The 20,319-nt window shown below is 38.3% G+C and overlaps 1 protein-coding gene across 1 annotated transcript in view; it reads left to right on the top strand.

Moving 5' to 3' along the window:
• The first annotated feature begins 651 nt into the window (after positions 1-651).
• The window catches only part of COL25A1 (collagen type XXV alpha 1 chain), a 513,961-nt gene continuing 494,293 nt past the window's right edge, over positions 652-20,319 (top strand). Inside the window, exons 1-2 of the mRNA XM_058294312.2 lie at positions 652-1,033; positions 2,122-2,191. Of these exons, the coding sequence (XP_058150295.1) occupies positions 737-1,033; positions 2,122-2,191 (367 nt within the window). The 5' untranslated portion in view covers positions 652-736. The remainder of the gene's footprint in view (positions 1,034-2,121; positions 2,192-20,319) is intronic.

Below are 20,319 nucleotides of genomic sequence, written 5' to 3' on the forward strand. Positions count from 1 at the left end.
CGGGGAGGGGGTCGGGGGAGGGACCTCGTGCACGGAGAGCGCGCGCAGCCTCGCGCTCGCACGAGCATCCCGAAGGGTATTTAAGGCTCGCACACGCGAGGCTGCGGAGATACTCCGGGAAGCCGCTCTTTGGGTTTGCTCCTTGGGTTATTTCGTTCCTCCCTTCCTTTGCCCCTTGGCTACCCCCTTTCGCACCGCGCTCTTGCGGTCTCAGCCTTTTTGCCTTTAGTTGAATCAAGGTGGGAAACAGGTCGGCGTGTGGAAAAACATCGTCTAGGTAGATAGAAGGAAAACTAACCGAGAGAGACAGAGACGCAACAGGTCCGGGGCTCGGTGGCAGGGCTCGCGGCGCGCGTCTCTGCGCCTCGCCCGCAGCCCCTCCGGCGCTGCGCGGCCGCTCCCGGGGACTTCGCAAGCGGGGCCGGTCCTCTTGGGGGCTGCGCGGACTAGCCCGGGGGCTTTCATTTGGGTTTTAACTTCATTGTCACCCAGTCCCCAGACTGCGGGTGCTTTTCACTCGCAGCTGGGAGGGGAGAAGAAAGCGGAGGATGGTCCACGGCTGCTGCTGTCGGAGCTGAGGAAAGCCGAGGTCCATCTCCGCTCGCGGGCTCCCACTGAGCCAGTAGTGCAGGCGCAGGCACTGAACTTTGGAGGAATCGGCCTTTTTCTTTCCTTTTAAGATTGCTGGAGGTAGTAGAAGGTGGTAGGCGAAGCACAGGCAGCCGAGCCCGCCAAGATGCTGGTGAAGAAGCACGCAGGGAAAGGAGGGGGCGGAGAGCCAGCCTCCCAGGATTCGAGCCCCGCGGGGCAGCGCTGCGCCCGGATCTGGCCCGCGTGCGCGGCCCTGGCGGCCCTCCTGTCGGTGGTGGCGGTGATGTTCTGTTTGTACCTGGGGGTGAAAACCAACGACCTCCAGGCAAGGATCGCCATTCTTGAATCCGCCAAAGGGGACCGTTCTTTTCATCTGCTGCCGGATTCCCTGGATCAGCTCACGGCAATGGTGCAAGAGAAAGTGGAGCGACTTCTGGCTCAGGTGTGAAAGGCTGGGGTATTTTGCACGTGCATAAAACCTTGCACGGGCGCATATCTGTGTACACGACCAGCCTCTTCCCTTACTGTGTGCATACTTCGTGTGTTTGTCTGTGTGCATGTGTTAGACAACCATCTAAGCTCACTGTAGCATACCTTTGTATTTGCTCACCTCCTGATTTTGCCATCTCTGTCTCTCAGGGTCCCTTAGCCTTCCCTCATGTTTGCATGCTAAACATAATATGGAGGTCTGTAAGGCGTAAGGCTGGCTAGAATGGGGTGGTGTTTTACCTCTTTTTAGTTTTCTGTACTCACATATGATCGTTTCCAATTGTGTGGAGAATATTCCTTGCAGAGATAACATCTGTTATTTCCTTCACATCTTAAAGAGAATGTTAGGGCCATACATGTTATTAATACACACAAAGTACTCTTAAAAGTGAAATATCCCTATATATGATTTAAAATCAACAATTGCACATATTGAATGTTTTCATACTAAATGTTTAAAAGGAATAAAATAGTAGTTTTATTCATTTTGTAAAGAAGTATAGTACCAAGGGTGTTTATGAACGTAGAGCCACTGGAGCTGAGCGTTGAAAGGAAAGTCTACATTACGTTTATCAAAACCAGGGGTCGCTTTAGACAAGAGTTAGGGGGTTTTCTGGAATTTGCTCTTCCAACCGAATGGCTGTTTGGCAGTAGTTGCAGTACAGCCTGATAAAGCAGCTGATATTCATGTATAAAACATTGCCTGTTTTAAAACCCACAGCCTACAAAGAACTGCAACATGTTAGTGTCAGGCTTTTGCACTGACTGCCTGTGCTTGAGCTGGTGTTGAGTGTGGTGCTAGTTGGGGAATGAGAAAGATCTTACACAAGCCCAACCTTTTTGATACCATGTAAATGGTCATTTTCTTTTTTTAGGGCTTGCCTACTATTAGTTTTTGACTAACATCCAAGTACATATGTAAATGTTAGTTATGCAGGCTCTCAAATGTTGGTAAATCAGGCATATGGCCAGAGAGTCCCTAAAGAATTCATTTTTCTACAGTGCTAGTGCTGATTGTTAATACCTCTTCTTTTCCTACAGAAATCCTATGAACATATGGCTAAAATAAGAATGGCAAGAGAAGCACCTTCAGAGTGCAACTGCCCAGCAGGTAAAATGGAACTATTTAACAAGGTTTCCTTTGTAGCAGATCATTTTAAAACAAAGGTCCCATGTCTGTCAAGTCTACCTGTAATAATAGTAAAGAAAGAATGCAGAGCCGACTTGCTTTAATAAAATCAACATGTCTCAGTTAAAGGAATGGCAAATAAAACCCAAATATTACTTAAAGCAGCATACCAAGATTGGCTATGGGAAAGCAAAGGAGATAGAGATAATCACCAAGGAAAAAATACAAGCAAGATGATATACGAAGATGAAGTTCTTAGATTTATAGATTGAAAAATATTATTCAATTTTATTAAATTATCTTAATGTCTGTGGTAAAAAAAGACTGTAGAACATGGTAGATTCTGAATTCCTTGGTGGTTAATGTTGCATTAGTATAGGTTTCTCTTTCATTCCCTTTGGCATATGATTACTTTAGTAGGCTACTTTCACTTCCTCTCCTGTTTTTTTCATTTATATAAAAAACATTCTCTCTTCTATCTAATAGCTAAAGATGAGGACTAAAAAGGAGATTAGTTCTTTATCTTGAACTTCTCATTACAAACTATTGCATTCTCAATGACTTCTCAGAAAAGATTTTTATAGTTTTGCCATTTTTCTCTATGGCTTTAGGGAAATACCGTAATAACAGCATACTAATAGAAGGATGGAGAAGAGAAACATCAATGAATAAAACCCCTGAGTATTTATTAAATCTTCATTCACAGACCTCTGAGGGTTGGTAGTCATCTGTAGACTTCTTCCCAATTTAGAGGCTCTTGAAATGTGGTCCTTAGGAAACATCTAGTGTATTCAACTGATACAAGCCATGAAAAACTCCTGAGTCTTGATATTTTTGTTTCAGATAAACTTTGTTATTGCATTTATGAACATGTTAGTTTCTTTGATCATTATTCATGGAAAAGTGAGTCACTTACATTTTCTTTAATGTCCAGGATCATGACACTTAGATTTAATACTTAGACTTAACTGTATATATGAAAAGGCTAGTTCCTATTTTTTTCCATATTCTGAGATTTTTTTTTTTCCTGATGATGGCTTGATTTGACACAGCTAAACCAGGCAACATGTTTAGCAATTTTTAATGCTGACCCCAGTTTGTACATCATAAAACTGTTTAATGTTTATGTTCTACTACATTGTTGACCAAACTGTATTTTTAAAATGAAGTCATTTTTTTATTCAGAAGAAATAGAAAACATAGAATTAACATTTGACATTGTGGGTTTCATTTTCAGTTGTTTCAAGTTGGCAAAGACCTCAGAAATCAGAAATTCAAGGAAGGCATTTTTCTAGTGTAGGAATTAATTTATAACAACCTCTTCAGCCTGTAGGGATTATTTAAATTCCCAGGACAGTTGGTACAGGCCTTCATTGGTTATGTATATAGTTCTTTTGATAGCTGTGTGAAAAATAACTAATGTTTAAATAATTGGATTCCTAGAGAACGTGGGAAAAAGAAGAAAAGTGGCAGCCACAGTATTGAGGTTCAGTTTTCTGTGAAATTATAACTGCTTCATGAAATTTATTTTCAGCTAGTTACTGAAGTCTAATTTATAATCTGGAAGACAAAAATCAAGAGGAAAACTGTTCCATTTATGGCTTACTTTGTTGTTTTGGGAGATCAATTTGAATTATTTGTCATCCTAACATATTAATTTAGGAATACATGGCAGTTTCCTTGGCTTTTTTGTTGGCTTTCAGGAACAATTGCTTTTCTTCCTTGCTACCACTAGAGCTCCACATTACATCAGTTTTTACCTGTTTACTTGAGAGAAACATCTGAAGGTGCATATTCCATTACACAGAATCAAACAAGTTTCTTGCCTACTAAATCACTGTTATAGAAATATTCCCTTCTGCTTGTGGAATATCAGACATCATCAAAACAAAGGCATTATGTTGAAAACAGTATCCCAGGGAAGACTACGTATTTTGGATTGTGGTCAGAGAGGTATTGTCTTAAAGAATGAACGGGCTGGCCAAATGGATTAGGAAAGAGATACCAGATTTCCCACCTGGTTTGGCTCTAACTCTGGTTTGCAGTGAATAAGAGTTGTCACCCAGACATCTGTTTGTCGGGCAGAGTGAGGCAAGTTTGTGACCTTCGCTCAGTTCCGGTGGACAGATGCCCACCCCTTGAAGTTGACACTCTTGTTGACAGTCTCAGCCAGAGAGCCAAGGCCTGAGAGCGAAAGAGTGAGATGATATTATCTTCACTTTAATTGCTTTTGGTAGAACTCAGTCTCAGTAAGGTTTGTCTAGGTAGACTACAACAAAATCGTAGAGTTTATAGATTGTTTTTTTTTAATTTATTTTTATTTTTATTTTTTTTATTGACTTTGTAATAATATATAGATTGTTTATATACACAGTAAAGAACCTTTATGGGAGCTGGATGAGAAAGACTATTTATTGAATGACTTCTAATTGCAGGGGTTGTACTCTCTCATTTAACCTTCACAATAACTCTGAGAGCTAAGTATTAGTAATTTCATTTTATAGATGCAGAAACTGGAACTCAAAGAAGGTGACTAACTTAACATAGTAAGGGTAAGGTCAGGATTCATGCCCACATCTGACAGAATAAAAAGCCCAGTCTATTGAGAAATGGAGAATAGGTATAGGTTCCAGAGCTGCACAGTTTTGGAATGGAATCCTGGGTCTGACGCTAAATAAATGTGCGATCTTGGTTAAACTAGTGAACATACATCTCTGTCTTACTTTCTTCATCCATAAAAGATGGTTAATAATACCTTCCTTGCAGGTTATTATTAACTTAAGCTGCCTGACATAATAGTGGCTATTCTTATTGATAGCAATTACTAGTACTTTGCTATATTATATGCTAACCGTCTCTAATCATGGAGACACATGATAAAGGTGGGAAAACTGAGACCTGGACATGCTGTGCAACTTACTCAAAACCCAAAGATAAGTTAATGGTGGGTTTTGTACTAGAACACTCTGTTCAATTAAACAAATATATTTGTATATCATTCATGCAGATAATCAAACTAGTCAGTATCTCTTGGTGCTTCATCAGTGATGGCTGGTCTTTTACAGATATTTCTAGTAGACTCCTAAGTCAATTTTATGGAAATGGCAGGAAAAACTTTATCTTTTATGTAAGCCATGATCCAAGTAGGTAATGCCTGAACTTAGAATAGCATGGAGACACTTAAGACGGTGTTTTTACAGTTTCAATTCCAGAGGTTTTAGAAAAAAAGTAGTTTAACTATTGAACTCATTTTCACATTATACTTACTCTAGAGCTTTATTGAAGTATATTGCAAAGTTCACCCATTTTAATTGTATAATTCAATGAATTTTTGTAAATATATGGAGTTGGGCAACCATCACCACAATCTAGTTTTAGATCGTCACTCTCATCCCTAAGAAGTCAAATTTATTTTTCCCATGCACTCAGGAGAAGTTCTATTTCTTGAATATTTGCTTTAAAGGAACCCCAAATTAAAAAAAAGCAAAACCCATAGAAATTGAAGCTCTGTTTAGTAGAATGTTTGATTTAGCAGTAGCTGAGCCATGGAAATTTAGTTGTAATCTGTGGCTTGGCCTCTGTAAAATTTGACTCTTATAGGAAAGGATAAGTTGGCTTTTTGCCGTGGCTGTGGAATTCTGTTTTGTACTCTGCTTTTAGAGTCCTACAAAACATCTATGTAAACCAGGCATTCTTATGGGAGGTTTTCTATGTGCCAATTGATAAAGAATACTGGTTGCCAATCAAAAGATGGTTAGATCCCAAAAGTTTCAGTAGTGTTGCCCGCCCAGGGTATTAGGTATAAGAACCTCTGTGGTGTATTGGATAGAATGCAAATGAGGAATAAAGAATCTAGAGTTTCTAATCCTTGTCATTAATGTGTTATACAATCTTGGACAAGTTTTCCCATGAATTACTTTTACAGACTCCATTTTCATAGCCCCAAAGTATGAGTGTTGGACTAGAATGATTTTAAAGGGCATTTGTGGATTCTCCAGGATAAATGGGGAGACTGATATGTGCCAAATACTGTGCTGGACACTGGGAATACACTGACGAACAAGGCAGACTTGGTATTTGCCCTCATGGAGCTTACATTTAAATGAGAACAATAGACATTTATTTTGAAATGACATGAATTTATCGGTCTGACAAGTGCAACCAAGAAAAAGTATAGTGTGTTTTGGATTGGAGCACATGACATGAATCTCTTCCATTTTGTAAATATGAAGGATTTTTTTCTTTTATCTGGGAAAAAAAGGAGAAAAGTGTAATTTTCCTTTAGGAGAAAATTTAGGTTTTGATTTAAAAAAGAAGCTTTAGCATGGATAAAATTTTGATTTGCCTAGCCTTACCTAAATTTTGAACTTTCCAAGATTTTTGTGGTAAAATAAAGGCACATGATACCTGACAAACCCACACTGATACTAACCCCAACAAAAAAGGGACATATAATATATAAAGGCTATCGTAGATAGGATGATGGTTTTTTTCCTCCTAATTTCCCCCTGAAAATAGATTTGTGTTGGATAAGAAGGACTGGACCACAACTGGACCTAGCCATTGTACATTCACTGATAATCCTTAAATGTAGGACAACTAGTCATCTTCTTGGGGAGATAAGCTAGAGATATAAGGATATACTAGGTAACTAGAGGTCTCATGCCATCCTAATCCATGACAATGATTGTATACAAATAAGAATAATGTAGGCTAGTAAAAGTATATTTGATTCATAAGTTTGAATGATTCAGCTTATGTATCATTGATACACCTTATGTATCAATGATAGATAAGCTGTATAAGTGACTGACTTTGTGGTAACTTCCAAATTTGGGGTGGAAATAAGTGTTAACTGTAGGTAGCTTTAAGGTGGTGTACCCTATCCCAACATATAAGAAGAACCTTAAAATTACTGTGCAAAACATAAATTTTTTTTTGATAATGACTTGGGCATTTTGAACTCTGTCCAACTTCTATAAATTTTATTTAATTATATAAAATTGTCTTTCCTACTAGCATGGTTTTTCACTTATGCTGAACATTTTTTCCTAACCAGCCACACAGTGAATGGAAAGAGTACATCAAGTAAGGGGGATAATAGTGTGTAGAGTTTCAATTATGGAAGGTAAAAAAATAATTGGAAGTGGTTTGCAGAAAGAAAGCAAATTTAAAATGCTATTAATATTATTTAAACTAGTCTAGCAGGCATTCTTCTCCTCTTGTAAGGCCAAACAGTACAATGTGATGTCTGAGAGTCTGAAAGCGTTCATGTTAAATTGTTTCAGTCCTAATGAGTACAACAGTTTGGGTGTAACACTTTTAGTTGGTCCAGTACTGACAGCTGGCAAAATGCCCTGTCACCCAAGGGAGTAAGGACAAATTGCCATTTGAAGCAGCATTCTCATTTCTTAGCTTCTCTTTTGTTTATCTTGGCTATAAGTAATTAAGAAGTCAATCCTTCAAATATTCTTTTCCTTAGTAATTCTGTTTTTTCTACTGTGATCTAGGAATTATTTAAGAGAAGGGTAAAAATTCCACATATAGCTTAATTCCTTCTAGTGCATTTAAAGAACATGTTGGTACAAGTAGACTCTCAGGGCCTTAATAACCTACTGTGCTTCTGATTGGCTTGTAAATGTGCAAAGCCAAGCCAACTCTACGCATTTAGAAGAAGACGATCTGGATGTCAAAAATAGGTTTAGTAATTGAGAAGGGGGAGCATCCTTTTATCTACGGGGTTAGGTAAATGAAGAGCTCGAGGTGGTAGTGGGGGACAGGCCAGAATCAGGAATGTTTTGCAGTCCAGGGAGGAATGCTACTGGACATTTACCAAAATAATGTCAATCTGTGTTATTTTGAGTGGAAACCACCCCAAACCAGTCATTTCTACCACCCGCATCCTACTACTTTATAAACATTACTTGGCATTTGATGGAAGCTGAGAATGTGAAAACAGTATGTAACTGTTAAATACAGTAGCATCTCCACCCTCCCTGGCTTGCCAGTATGGGTGAAGTTCCTTGCAGTGGTTTAATGCACCATGATATTTAACACTTGTTTTTCAATTTATGTCAAAAATGACTGCAGTATACCCAAATTTTAGACATGGGTAGTTGTTCTTTCATTTGGGATTTGTTCAGCAGTCTCTCAATTTAAAAATATTGGCACATTAAAATTGACTCTTAAAAGGGAGGAAATGCAGAAGGGTGGTATACGGGAGTAAGTGGAAATCACTTAGAAATTAAAACAGAGCACTTTTTCATTGGCATCATATATTCCTTCAAATGACTGTTCTGTCATTCGAATGCTAGGATTCCTTGAGGAACTGCCACCAGATGGCAGGCATCTTCTCTTTGCGACCTTAAGGATAAGGAACAGAGCTGGACACCCTCTAGGCTGCCAGCTCCTCCCAATTAAAACTCGAGCTGACTTCTTTCTCTTGACTTCTGTTTGGAAAAGATTGAGGGAGGAAGCAAGAAATTCTTCCACCTTTATTTGAAGTCTGGTATGTCCGATCAGGTTTAAAATATTTAAAAGAATCTAGTAAATTTCACATTAATATTGTCAGAAAGTTGAGTTTTTTAGTAGATAAATTCACATATATGAACTTGAAACTAGTATTCCAATAGCTAAAATAAATGAGCTAAATGTAATTGAATTTGCCAGTTTGGGATATTGTGCCCACATATAAAAATTTCTCCAAATGAAAGATTATTTGATATCACTATCAGGCTTTTGATATCTTGTCTGCAGATGTCTCTTTTCAAGTTTATTTGCCACATAGAATAAGAGTTGAAATTCATTCTTTATTTTTGCTTATATAAAATTCTTTAGCCTGGTGACTAAATTTGTCTTTTTGCAATAGAGGCCTTTATTTGCCAGGAATGCCAAAACTGTGTCTATTTATTTGGATATTAATAGTTCAGATTTTAGGAGCTTTAGGCTCCTGGATTATGTACAACAAGTTTTTATTCTCGTATTTGAAATGTGGTCAGCACATTTTTTTGGTCTTTATTTATTTTTTTAATATTACATTAAAAAAATATGAGGTCCCCATATACCCCCCACCCCCCTCACCCCACTCCTCCCCTCATAACAACAACCTCCTCAATCATCATGAGACATTCACTGCATTTGGTGAATACATCTCTGAGCACCCCTGCACCTCGTGGTCATTGGTCCACATCATAGCCCATGCTCTCCCACAGTCCACCCAGTGGGCCATGGGAGGATATGCAATGTCTGGTAACTGTCCCTGAAGCCCCACCCAGGACAACTCCAAGTCCCGAAAACGCCCCTTCACATCTCATCTCTTCCTCCCACTCCCTACCCCCAGCAGCCACCATGGCCACTTTCTCCACACCAGTGCCACATTTTCTTCGATTACTAATCACAATAGTTCATGAATAGAATATCAGTAAGTCCATTCTAATCCATACTCTATTCCTCCATCCTGTGGATCTTGGAATGGATGTGTCCACTCCACATCTATATCAAGAGGAGGCGTAGATTCCACATGGATGCTGGATGCAATTCTCCTGCTTTCAGTTGTAGGCACTCTTGGCTCCCTGGTGTGGTGGTTGACTTTCTTCACCTCCGTGTTAGCTGAGTGGGGTAAGTCCAATAAGCCAGAGTGTAGGAGCTGAAGTCTGTTGAGGCTCAGGGCCTGGCTATCACATGGTCAGTCCAGAGATTCAGGTCCCCTGGGTATACATTAAACCTCAGCACCAACTACAGTTTCGGTAAAAGTAACAGAAGAGGCTTGTGAACAAAGATCACATCTGAGTCCAGCTCCATCACACAGAAACACAAACTCCAAAGTAGGGCCAACTGACATGGCACTGAACTCCATCTGCCATGACCATAGAACCTGTGGGTCTCTGTAGCCCTCAGAAGAACCAGTACCTGGGGTTGTATCTACTTTATCTGTCTCTGGGACTCTGCTGAGGTGTGCATAAGGGCAACCCCTCTGATAACCTCCTGGCTCTTTTTGGTCAGCACATTTTAAAATTCAATTTTTTACATTTAGTGGCTGAGCAAATTACATGAGTTGCAGCTTGATATAGTTTGTACGTTGTGGTAATGTGAAGACTTAGAATATGTCTAACTAGAAGTAGCCTGGTGGGGTGGGGATAGAGTCTATATTTTCTTTCTTTACCAAGATATGTCATGGAATGAGAGTCAAAGGGGAAAAGCCGCAATCTCTCAGAATCATAAGTCTTTACCACCATATTTAGAAAGCCTGGTATTTTAGAGTTCCCATTTTAATGAAATTCTGGATAATGGTTAGGGAGCCAGAGGAATTCTCTATTATAATTGTTTCTGTAGACATCCTTTTCAGTCTTGAGGCAGCTGATGGAATCAGAAAAATCTCAGGAGTTTTGTCTTTTAAGACTGTTACAGAGCCAGAATTGTGTTCTTGCTTTTGTTCTGTCAGATACTAGAATTAAACATACAGGAAAATTGACATATTTCTTTCCCAACATTCCTCTATTTTAGATCATTTCTGGTAACTATCTAAGATAAATTGTTTTTATTACACTTCTAGAAATTATGAAACTCCAATTCATGGTCTCAGGGGCCCTACAATCAGGCTGGCATTTTTAAGGTATACATGGTATGATCATAAAATAAAGTTAATTTCCACAGACCATACAGCAAACTCAACCTTAGAAATGCTGGCAAATTCTAAGATTCCTAGGTGAACTTTGGAACACTCAAACTCATTTTTTGTTGTTAGAATTAGGGCATAGGGTCAGAGTAGACTAAGTTTGAGTAGAAACGAGCTTCTTAAATGACTTCATTTCTGAGACGGTTAACAATCAGGTTGGGGGTCAAGTGGGTTAAGTGGGTCAAGGATCAAGTGACCCTTGGAGGCAGATCCTGACACATGCTAATTTGTAAGTGATCCTGTGGTAAAATTGTGTTCTTCTTTCTGGGGGAGTGGGTTGAGAGTTCAATTCTATCAATCTCATTGATGAGCTCCTTGGCAGGGGTTACGGTTTATATCTGAATTTCTAGGATTTATTGCAGACTGATATAGAAGGTTCTCTATTATGCTTCATAATGATTATAATGAAAATCTGTCAATTTGGTTTGGCTGAGGGACTTTTATATATATCTTATATTGGCACTACTAGTCTCATCCCATGCCTTTTAAACATTTTCTGAGAACTTTGTGAGCCATAGAATGTTAAGGCTGATATACTTCTTAGAGATCAAGTAGTTCAGGATTCAGGATTTTATCAACATTTTTAAAAGTAGTTGAATCTTTAAAAAAAAAAAAAAAAAAAGAAATCTTATTAGAAACCCCAGTAGGTGAATCAGATATAATTTTGGTAGAGGGCAGAGAGGCAGGGCCAGACCCCTTCATGGTCTTCCTTTCTGCTTCCACCCCCACCACCCTGCCATGGTAACCCCAAAGAATCTGAAGACGCCATAGCACACAGTCAGAAAATTACTGGACTTCCAATTCCCAGTGTGATCCAAGCTCCCATGTCTATATAAACCATATATCTGGGAACACAGGATTCATCTTTAAAATTCTGTAACTAGAAGCATTATTAGAAATGATGGAGGTAAGCTTATTTATTAAAATTAATGGAAAGCTGGAAAGTTGGGTAAGTGCATTGTGTAACTGAGCATGGCACTGTTCATTTGAAAATCGGCAACTCACTTCATCCTTTTCCTTAGTCACTCATTTTTTTTTAAGTCTTCAAGTCACAATAATGCTCTTGCTTTTATGACAGTTTTCTGTGGTTTTTGAAATTTTCTACTTTGTGATTTTACGTGTTCTTTAATTCTAGCTATTAAAATGAGGCTTTTTCACTAAGGTTACAGCAATCCTTTATCTTTTTTTGTATGTTTATTGAAAGCAGCTGTTTTGTTGACTAATTGCTTTTTTGATAATAGTTAATACTTAGCTTTCAAAGTAGTATATGAAAAATACCTTATCTCCATATGATATTGTTTGTAGAAAATCCATGTTGTAAGAAAATGGTTATTAATTAAAGATCCATATAAGATCTTTGAGACATTCTCACTTGATTTGATTTTTGGTAGTATGTAAACTAATGATGTCTATATCTTGAAATTTAAATTGACAGCACAATGAGAATATGTGTCTGTTTAAATAATACTAGGAAAAATCTACCAGACTTAAAAATATTTGGGCCAAAAGTGAATGAGATGTACAGTACATTACATAGAGAAAGTGCAAATCTGGCTACAATCATGCTGCAACAAATACTGCAAAAGGAAATTTGAAAGGCAGTACTCTACCTCCCATTGAAATGAACATCCACTGTCATCAGCAGTGCAATTTACTGTATGACTAGCTAGTTGTGGACAGTAGTTTGGCTGAGCGCAGCATCTTTCTCAGTTGTCTTGTAGGCATAGATAATAGAATGACACAGTGTCTGTGGAGGTGACTGAGCTTTGGTGAGCAATTTATTTTCTTTTTAATATGCAGTTTCAAACTATGATTTCCACGGAGTCTGGAAGAGAAAACCACTTCTAAAACTATTTTGGGTACTTTGCCTTCTCAGCAAAGATAGCTATGGTAAAGTAGCAATGTTAGGAAAGGTGGCCAATAATAAAGGCTGGCAAGATCACATATGCCAACCAAAGCTATTGTAAGCTGCAGAAAAGAGATTTAAACCAAACAAACTATATCTCATAAATCTACTCCAAAACATTACAGACATATTGACAGCTTCCCTGGAGTTTAAGCAGCAAGACTGACAGTATGGCTTAGTACTACCATTCATGTCATGCATCTGGAAGATTTTAATAAAAGAAAAACCCTAGCAATGAGAAATTACAGCCGTAAAGAAACTGGGACTTTTATGTTCTTGCAGATAGTTTCCTTCCGCATTAAGTTATTTAATACTCTGAATTTCAGCTACTTCTGTGGATACTTTCCCAAATATTGGTTTGGTCTGCAACAAGTTCTGTGTGAAAAATACTATGTTTTGGTGATAAATTTAAGTTGCCATTTTGGAATATTAAAAAATAAGCTTAATTTATATTTTATCGCAAAAGGTCCCCTAGAGTTGAGAGGTCTGAGACTACTTTCTGTTTTCTGTATGTGAACCCATGTCACATTAAACTCAGAATGTGTTTTATTCTGTTAAGCCTTCATCTGTTTGAGCAGAAAACCATTGTTTCCAGCATCAGTCCTCAAGAAGCAATCCCCAGATGGAGAAATTTTATAAGCAAAGTTACCCCCTGCACATGTACAGCATGTATCATTTTTCTCACCATTTTCTTGTCTTTTCTTTTTTAGACTTTTCTCCTTTTGTTTAATTGTAATTGCCACTTCTCCCTGGCATTTTCAACTTTCACACTGCTTTTGAAGTTATAGGGTCTGATGGCATTAACCTGTTCATAGACCTCCTGAAGACAAAAGCAACACAGCAAATGCGTCCAAAGACAGATGAACAATGCTTGGCCCACTGTCAGTGAGCAGGTGTTAACTCTAATGCGATTTGTTGTTGGAGGACAGAATGCACAGGATTGTTTTGAGGATGTAGCCTTGTATCTATGAAACCGCAAAAATAGAGGATCCATATTTCTAAATAAGAACCCACCTTCTGGTCAGGCACTCCCCTTTCTCTCCTCCCCTTTTCTCTAGCATGCAAAAAAACTATTTTGTCTCCACTCCTTGATGATCCTACCTGGTTTCTGCTGGCCTTTGTTCAGTTTGGGGCTTCATTACCCTTAGGTCCCAAACCCTGTAGGCCATTTCTGGGTAATAGCTGAAATATGGTTAAATCCAGCATCATAACTGAGGAAATATCAATGGTAAATTATCAACTCTCCTTCTGAATTTCAAAGAGTAGCTAATTATTCTCTCAAAAATTAGTGTTAAAAGACAATTTTCAAAGAAAGGTAAAATCATGACTTTAATACAGATATAAAATGAACATGTGTTAAAAATTTTACATAACTCATTATTAAAGAGGGAACTAGTAAGATACTACAACCAGTTTAAAGGTTGTAGACATTTGAAGTTCCAGAATATTGAAATTGATGTGTAAATGGAGGCAAAACAGGTCTTTTCTGCAATGGAGGAAAGAAATTATTTGCACTCTACCGGTCAGAATTTGCATGTCTATAGACAATTTTTTTCTTTCCTAATTAGTTATCTATAATTTACACAAATGTAAAATAGACACCTGAAAATCAGAATCAGATCAGTGGAATGGGTATACTTTAGACAATACATAGTTTTCCATTGAAGCACAAAATTTCCCTATATCACTAAAGTGACTACACAGAAGAAAATTCTGTAAGTAAGCAATTTTTAAAAAATTAAATCTTCATAATCATAATAATTATTATTCTACCACCTCTCCTGCTTCTATATTATGGGTTATATGGTACTTCATTTTGTTGTTGTTAAAATTAGTTATTTAAAGCAGAGTTCCTTTCAGTTTTGGCTTTATATTGTTTATATACTAGGCCCGTGGGGGTAGTGTTAGGCCTGCATTACTGACCTGCTTTTCCTAGTGGCCTTTAAAAATGTAATACTGAAAATTTGTTTAAGGTTGAGACCACTTTGAAAGAATCAGCCTTCTGTATTTAAGTTCTAGTGAATACAGTTCCACTAATGTTAAAGAAAGAGTTCCTGACAGTTACGATATAATAAGACTTTAAGATCATCTTTAATCATAACAGAATTTGAAAGGGGTGGCTTTGTGATTTGAAAAAAACTTGGTGAATAAGTCAATATAATCTTTGTGTTTTATATTTTTCTTTCTATGTATATTTAGCAATAGAACAATCACAATGTATCATATCAACTCTACAAAAATTTGAAGCATCTTCCCTTAGCCAAGGGTATAGACTATCCTCTTTGGAAGCAGCAAATTTTTAGTTACTCATGGGCCTCATAAAGTTGGTTAAGAAAGGCCTGAAATCCCTTTTCTTGTGGAGGATCCATTTTACGTTAACCCTATATGAGCCCGTGGTCACCTCATGGATTTTGTGTTATTATTTTGGCCGTCCTAGCTTTTAATTCAGAAGTCTTATATCATTTGGCTTTACCTTGGATACTTTCATCCGATTTCCTCCCTGTTCATTCATGTGTTGCTTCTTCACATACCTTATTTTTAGTCCAAACTTCTAATGATTTATTTGCCCATTCTTGACCAGTTACCTCTTGCCTCAGCCCTGTACTGTTTTATCTTTCTCCACCTCTATCACTCCCTACCTGCAATATTCATTTATCATATCATCCCAAACATCTTGTCTTCAGCTACCCAGGTATATGGGTGTTCTCTGTTCCTACCTGGCTCAGTTACTACCACCTTTTGATTGAGCCCACTCTGATTTGAGCAGAAGAATGGTTGTAGCTAGATAATGAACCTATGTATATATCCTAAGAAGAAAATATGTCAGAATAGGGGTGCTGGGATATATTGAAGCATATGTTCTGGTAGTCTGGTATTATGGTGTAAAGGAGAGAATTAATTTTAAATATAAAGTATTTTGAATATTAGTATTTAAAAATTAGTTACGTTATCTGAGTGGTACCTGACTTTTCAAGTGCAACCAGCTCTGGCAAAGGCAAAAAGGCCATGTGCATTATAGTCTTAAAAAGTCTTTTTATCCAATTAGTGAATAAAATATTTATTACTGCCTTCTACGGGTGAGGCTCTGTGCCATCAGCTTTAATATTTAAAATAAGTAAGCTGCTAAGCTCTTGGAACAGAATAATGGTGTCGAATATGCAAACTGAAGACTTCAAGGGAACTAAAATTATGAAAGTATAGTCTGTAGCCAACTGTATTCAGTTTTAATGGATCTAAAACTACAATAATAAATATTATTTGAACTCATAATTCCAAGTCATTTACATTTCATGATTTCATACAAAGCAACATATTAGAGAAACTGTCATTTGCATTTATAAATTTAAAGAAAATTGAAATGTTTTCTAATGAGTATTATGATGCTTTGCAGAATTCTAGTGACACATCAATTCTTTATCTGAAGATAAATGATCTCAGTAAGTTGTTAGGTCAAGTGTCACACTTTTAACCTCTCCCCAGGCTACCTTTTTTGGCAGTTATTTTTAAGGAGCCTTGTGGGGTCTCTTATGTGTTGGTTCAGAGTCTATGGTCATATTTTCAAGTGAAGAAAGGATCTTTGGGTCTTGGCTAGACTTTGTATCGCCAAGAATGGAGACCCACTCAGGTGGCCTTAAATTAGTAGTGCTGGGTTTCTCAGCCTTGTCACTAGTGCTATTTGTGGCTGGGTAATTCTTTGTTGTGGGGGTGTTCTGTGCATTGTAGGATGTTTAGCAGCATTCCTGGCCACCCTTTGGTTGTGACAACCAGATGTCTCCAGACATTTTCCAGATATCCCCACGGCAGCAAAATTGCCCCAAGTTGAAAATCACTCTTTTAAGGATAACCAGTGAATAAGGAAAGCCAGACTATCAACTCTGGAGCCAGCTGTCCTAGAAGGAAATGGCGAGTGGTCAGAACAATCAGGATGTATTGTCAACCTCTCAGCAGAGGCATCCACTGCCTTCCCTAAGGGCTCAAGACTTCGGTCTCTAGGTCTTTGGCTCTTGTCCAGCCTGCTCTCCCCTCCACTCCCTCTACCTCTGCTTCATGACTTGTGTTGCCTTATGGCCAAGGTGTTGTTCAAGGTTGACCTCTTTCTTTGTGTTTTATTACAATACTGTTGTTATTAAAATGATACATACATGTGGCAAAAATTGCAAACATTTGGATTCAAAATGGTATATGATGTTACAGTCTCTCACCCCAGAGAAGCGCACTGTTATTAGTTTGTTGTGTATCATTAGAACTTAAATTGATTTACAGCCTTCTTTTTTTTTTTAAAGGATTTATTTACTTCCTGAGCCACATGTACTCCCTGTGGGCTGCAGTGTCTTCTGGCCTGTGGCATCTGCTTGTTGAGGCAGGGGTGGCATCTGCTCGTCCTCTTTTCGGAGGCATCAGGACCCAAACCCGGGACTGCCCATGTGGTAGGCAGGGATGCCCAAGGGGTTGAGCCACATCTGCTTCCCTACAGCCTTCTTTTTAAAGGCTGTAGAGTATTTTACTGCCTAGATATGCTATGATTTATTTGGTGAGAAAACACGTTACTTTTCAAAGTTCAAATACTATACCCTGTTGCTGGTTTTCCTGTTTCCTGAGAAAGATCCCTTTGATTCCTTTTTCTGTTCTCGACACAGTTTCCAGCAGTACTCTGTGTACATAGGAGCTTAGTAAATGCTTGGTGACTAAATATAATACTAATGTGGTGTGCTGATGATGAATATTAAAAACCACTCTCCATAAAATAGAGCTCTGATTTGTAGCATTTGCAGATTTCTGGGGTGTAAATATTCTCATCATGGTTGATTTCAATTTACCATAGTGACATTAGGAAGTGATAAGTTTTAAGTGTCCATTTGCTTTTTTTTTTTTAAAGATATATTTATTTTTGTTTATTTATTCCCTGCTTCCTCCAGATGGTTCTCTCATCTCTCTGCTCATTATTTGCTCACCTTTTCCAGGAGGCACCAGGAACCAAACCTGGGACCTGCCACGTGAGAGGCGAGCCACTTCTCCTCCCTGCGGGCTACATAGTCTGCTGACTTGTAGCATCTGCTTGTTGCAGTGGGGGCGGTGTCTACTCTTCTTTTAGGAGGCACCGGGACCAAATCCCGAACCTCCCATGTGGTAGGCATGTGCCCCCAACTGGTAGAGCCACATTCGTTTCCCTGCTTTGTTTTTAATATATTTCTTTGTAAGTTTATGTAATTTAATTTTTAATAATGACTTTAATAATGGGCTCACAAAACCCCAAAAACTCTCCTGAGTCAGTACAAGCTGTACAAGCCGTTTCTATCATCTTCCGGCATTGATATCCTTGTCTCCGTAGAGTGTGTTTGCTGTCCTTGATAATGTTGTCTACAAGTGGTAACACTGTCTCTGATAATGTTTTAGAATCTCAGTGATAGGAGGCTCTTTAAAGGCTATCTGGACTCATATCTGATACTTGAATGCCCTCAGTGACATTCTGGTTAAATGACCATTCAATTTATGACTCTCTTGAAACAGTCTTTGGACAGATTTGTCAGAAAACTTCAACTTTTTGTTTGGGTGTAATTTGTCTCCTTATGTATCATCCATCACTTGATACTATTCACCATTCCCATTCTGTCATAAAAGACTAGTTGAATGCCTCTGTCCTATGAAAACTCTTCAATTCATACTCTCTCTCTATTGTACTTCCTATTGCTGGTTTTATTTTTGGGTAAATGCCCTTATTACAATCAACTACTTCTTTCTTAAAGCACAGCACAGTGATCCGAGTGAAGCTCCAGATGTGGCCTGACAGGCAACTAGAAGGGAGAAAGCAAGAGAAGAAACCTTCCCTAGTTTTAGCTATTATACTGCTAACAACTGCAGCCTAAAAATCACAGTAATTTTCTTGCTGGCCCTGTAATTCTGTTGACTGACACTAAGTTTAGCACTGATGACAGCACTCAAGTAATTTTTGTATGTTTTGTTGTTAAGTCCTCTCTTCCTCCTTTTCTGGTGCAGTTTGTGTTGATGGGGGAAGGAGGGCAAATTCAATACTTTGTATTTATTTTCACTACATTTTCATCTATTTTTATAGAACCTAAAACCCATCATGTCAGGATTTGTTGGTATCATGGTTCTGTATTTTGATAAATTTCCTGTTCCTCTTAGCTTTGTATTATTTGGAAATATGATGAATCAGCCAAAAGTGTTTTGTTCTGATTCTGAGCATAACAAAATGAACACCAAAGAGTTGAGGACAGATTCCAGGGGCTTTCTAGTAGTTTTCCCCTTTTGATTGCTATTGGTCTTTTTATCAGTACCTTTGGAATTGCCTTTTTACCAGTGATTCGTCTACTTAATTTTCCTTCATGTATTGCTCAGAACATCATTTCTTTTTCATATTAATGAATATTCTGAAAAAGAAGGTTTTTAGATAAATAAATTAGAGATGTGCTGGATTAAATTAATATAAACAAATTTATTTACTATAGGATTTATGTTTTGAATCTCCAAAATGGAGACTATAATGCATCATGCTTTCTTTTTTGCTTTTAATATACTTAAAATTTTTTTAAAAAGACACTTAGATTACATAAATGTTACATAGAAAACATAGGGGATTCCCATATGCTCCACTCCCTAGACTTCCCACATTTTCCCACATTAACAGCATCCTTCATTAATGTGGTACATTTGTTACAATTGTTGAACACATTTTGGAGCATTGTCACTAAGCATGGATTGTAGTTTACATTGTAGTTTACACTCTCTCTTGCACATTTTTGTAAGTTATTACAAGATCCATAATGGCTTGTATCTGTCATTGCAATGTCATTCAGGACAATTCCCAAGTTCCGAAAATGCTCCCAAATTGCAGTTATTTTTCCTCTCCCTCCCCTCAAAATCTATAGTTTCCACTGTTTCCACATCAGTGTTAAAGTTTCCTCCATTGCTAGAATCACAATAAATCCATACTAGAATACCAGTAAGTTGACTCTAGTCTAGCATTCATTCCCCAATCCTGAGGATATTGGGATGGTGATATCCTCTCTGTGTCTAATGGAGAGGCGGCTTAGATCCCATGGGGCAGATGGATGGGATTATCTTGCTTGCAGTTGCAGACTCTGTCTGTTCCTTCAGATGGTTACTGTCAATTCCTTGTTAGTTGTCCTGGATGAGTCCAGTGAACTAGAGAGTAGGTATTGCAACTCTCTTGAGATCAGGGCCCAACTTGTACATGGAAAGCCCAAAGATTTAAATCCCTTGGACAGGACATTCACCTATCAACTCTAGTACTAACTATAAGTTCAGATAAGAGGGTCCGAGGGGCCATGTATAGAGAAACCACAACTGAGTCCAACTGTGTCACACTGGGGAACATAAATTCTGCCTACTAGCAGAGCTCCAAACTCCTGAGTTGTCTGCCCTGCCTATAGTATCTGGATGTCTCCAGAGCCCTCAGGAGCCCTGCTATTTGAGGCAGTGTTTACTTTGGCAGTCAGTGAGTTCCTGCAGAGATGTGCACAAGCGTAACCTCTGGCATGACCTCCCCAC

Source organism: Dasypus novemcinctus, chromosome 1 (genome assembly GCF_030445035.2).
Source record: "Dasypus novemcinctus isolate mDasNov1 chromosome 1, mDasNov1.1.hap2, whole genome shotgun sequence".
Classification (NCBI taxonomy): Eukaryota; Metazoa; Chordata; class Mammalia; order Cingulata; family Dasypodidae; genus Dasypus; species Dasypus novemcinctus.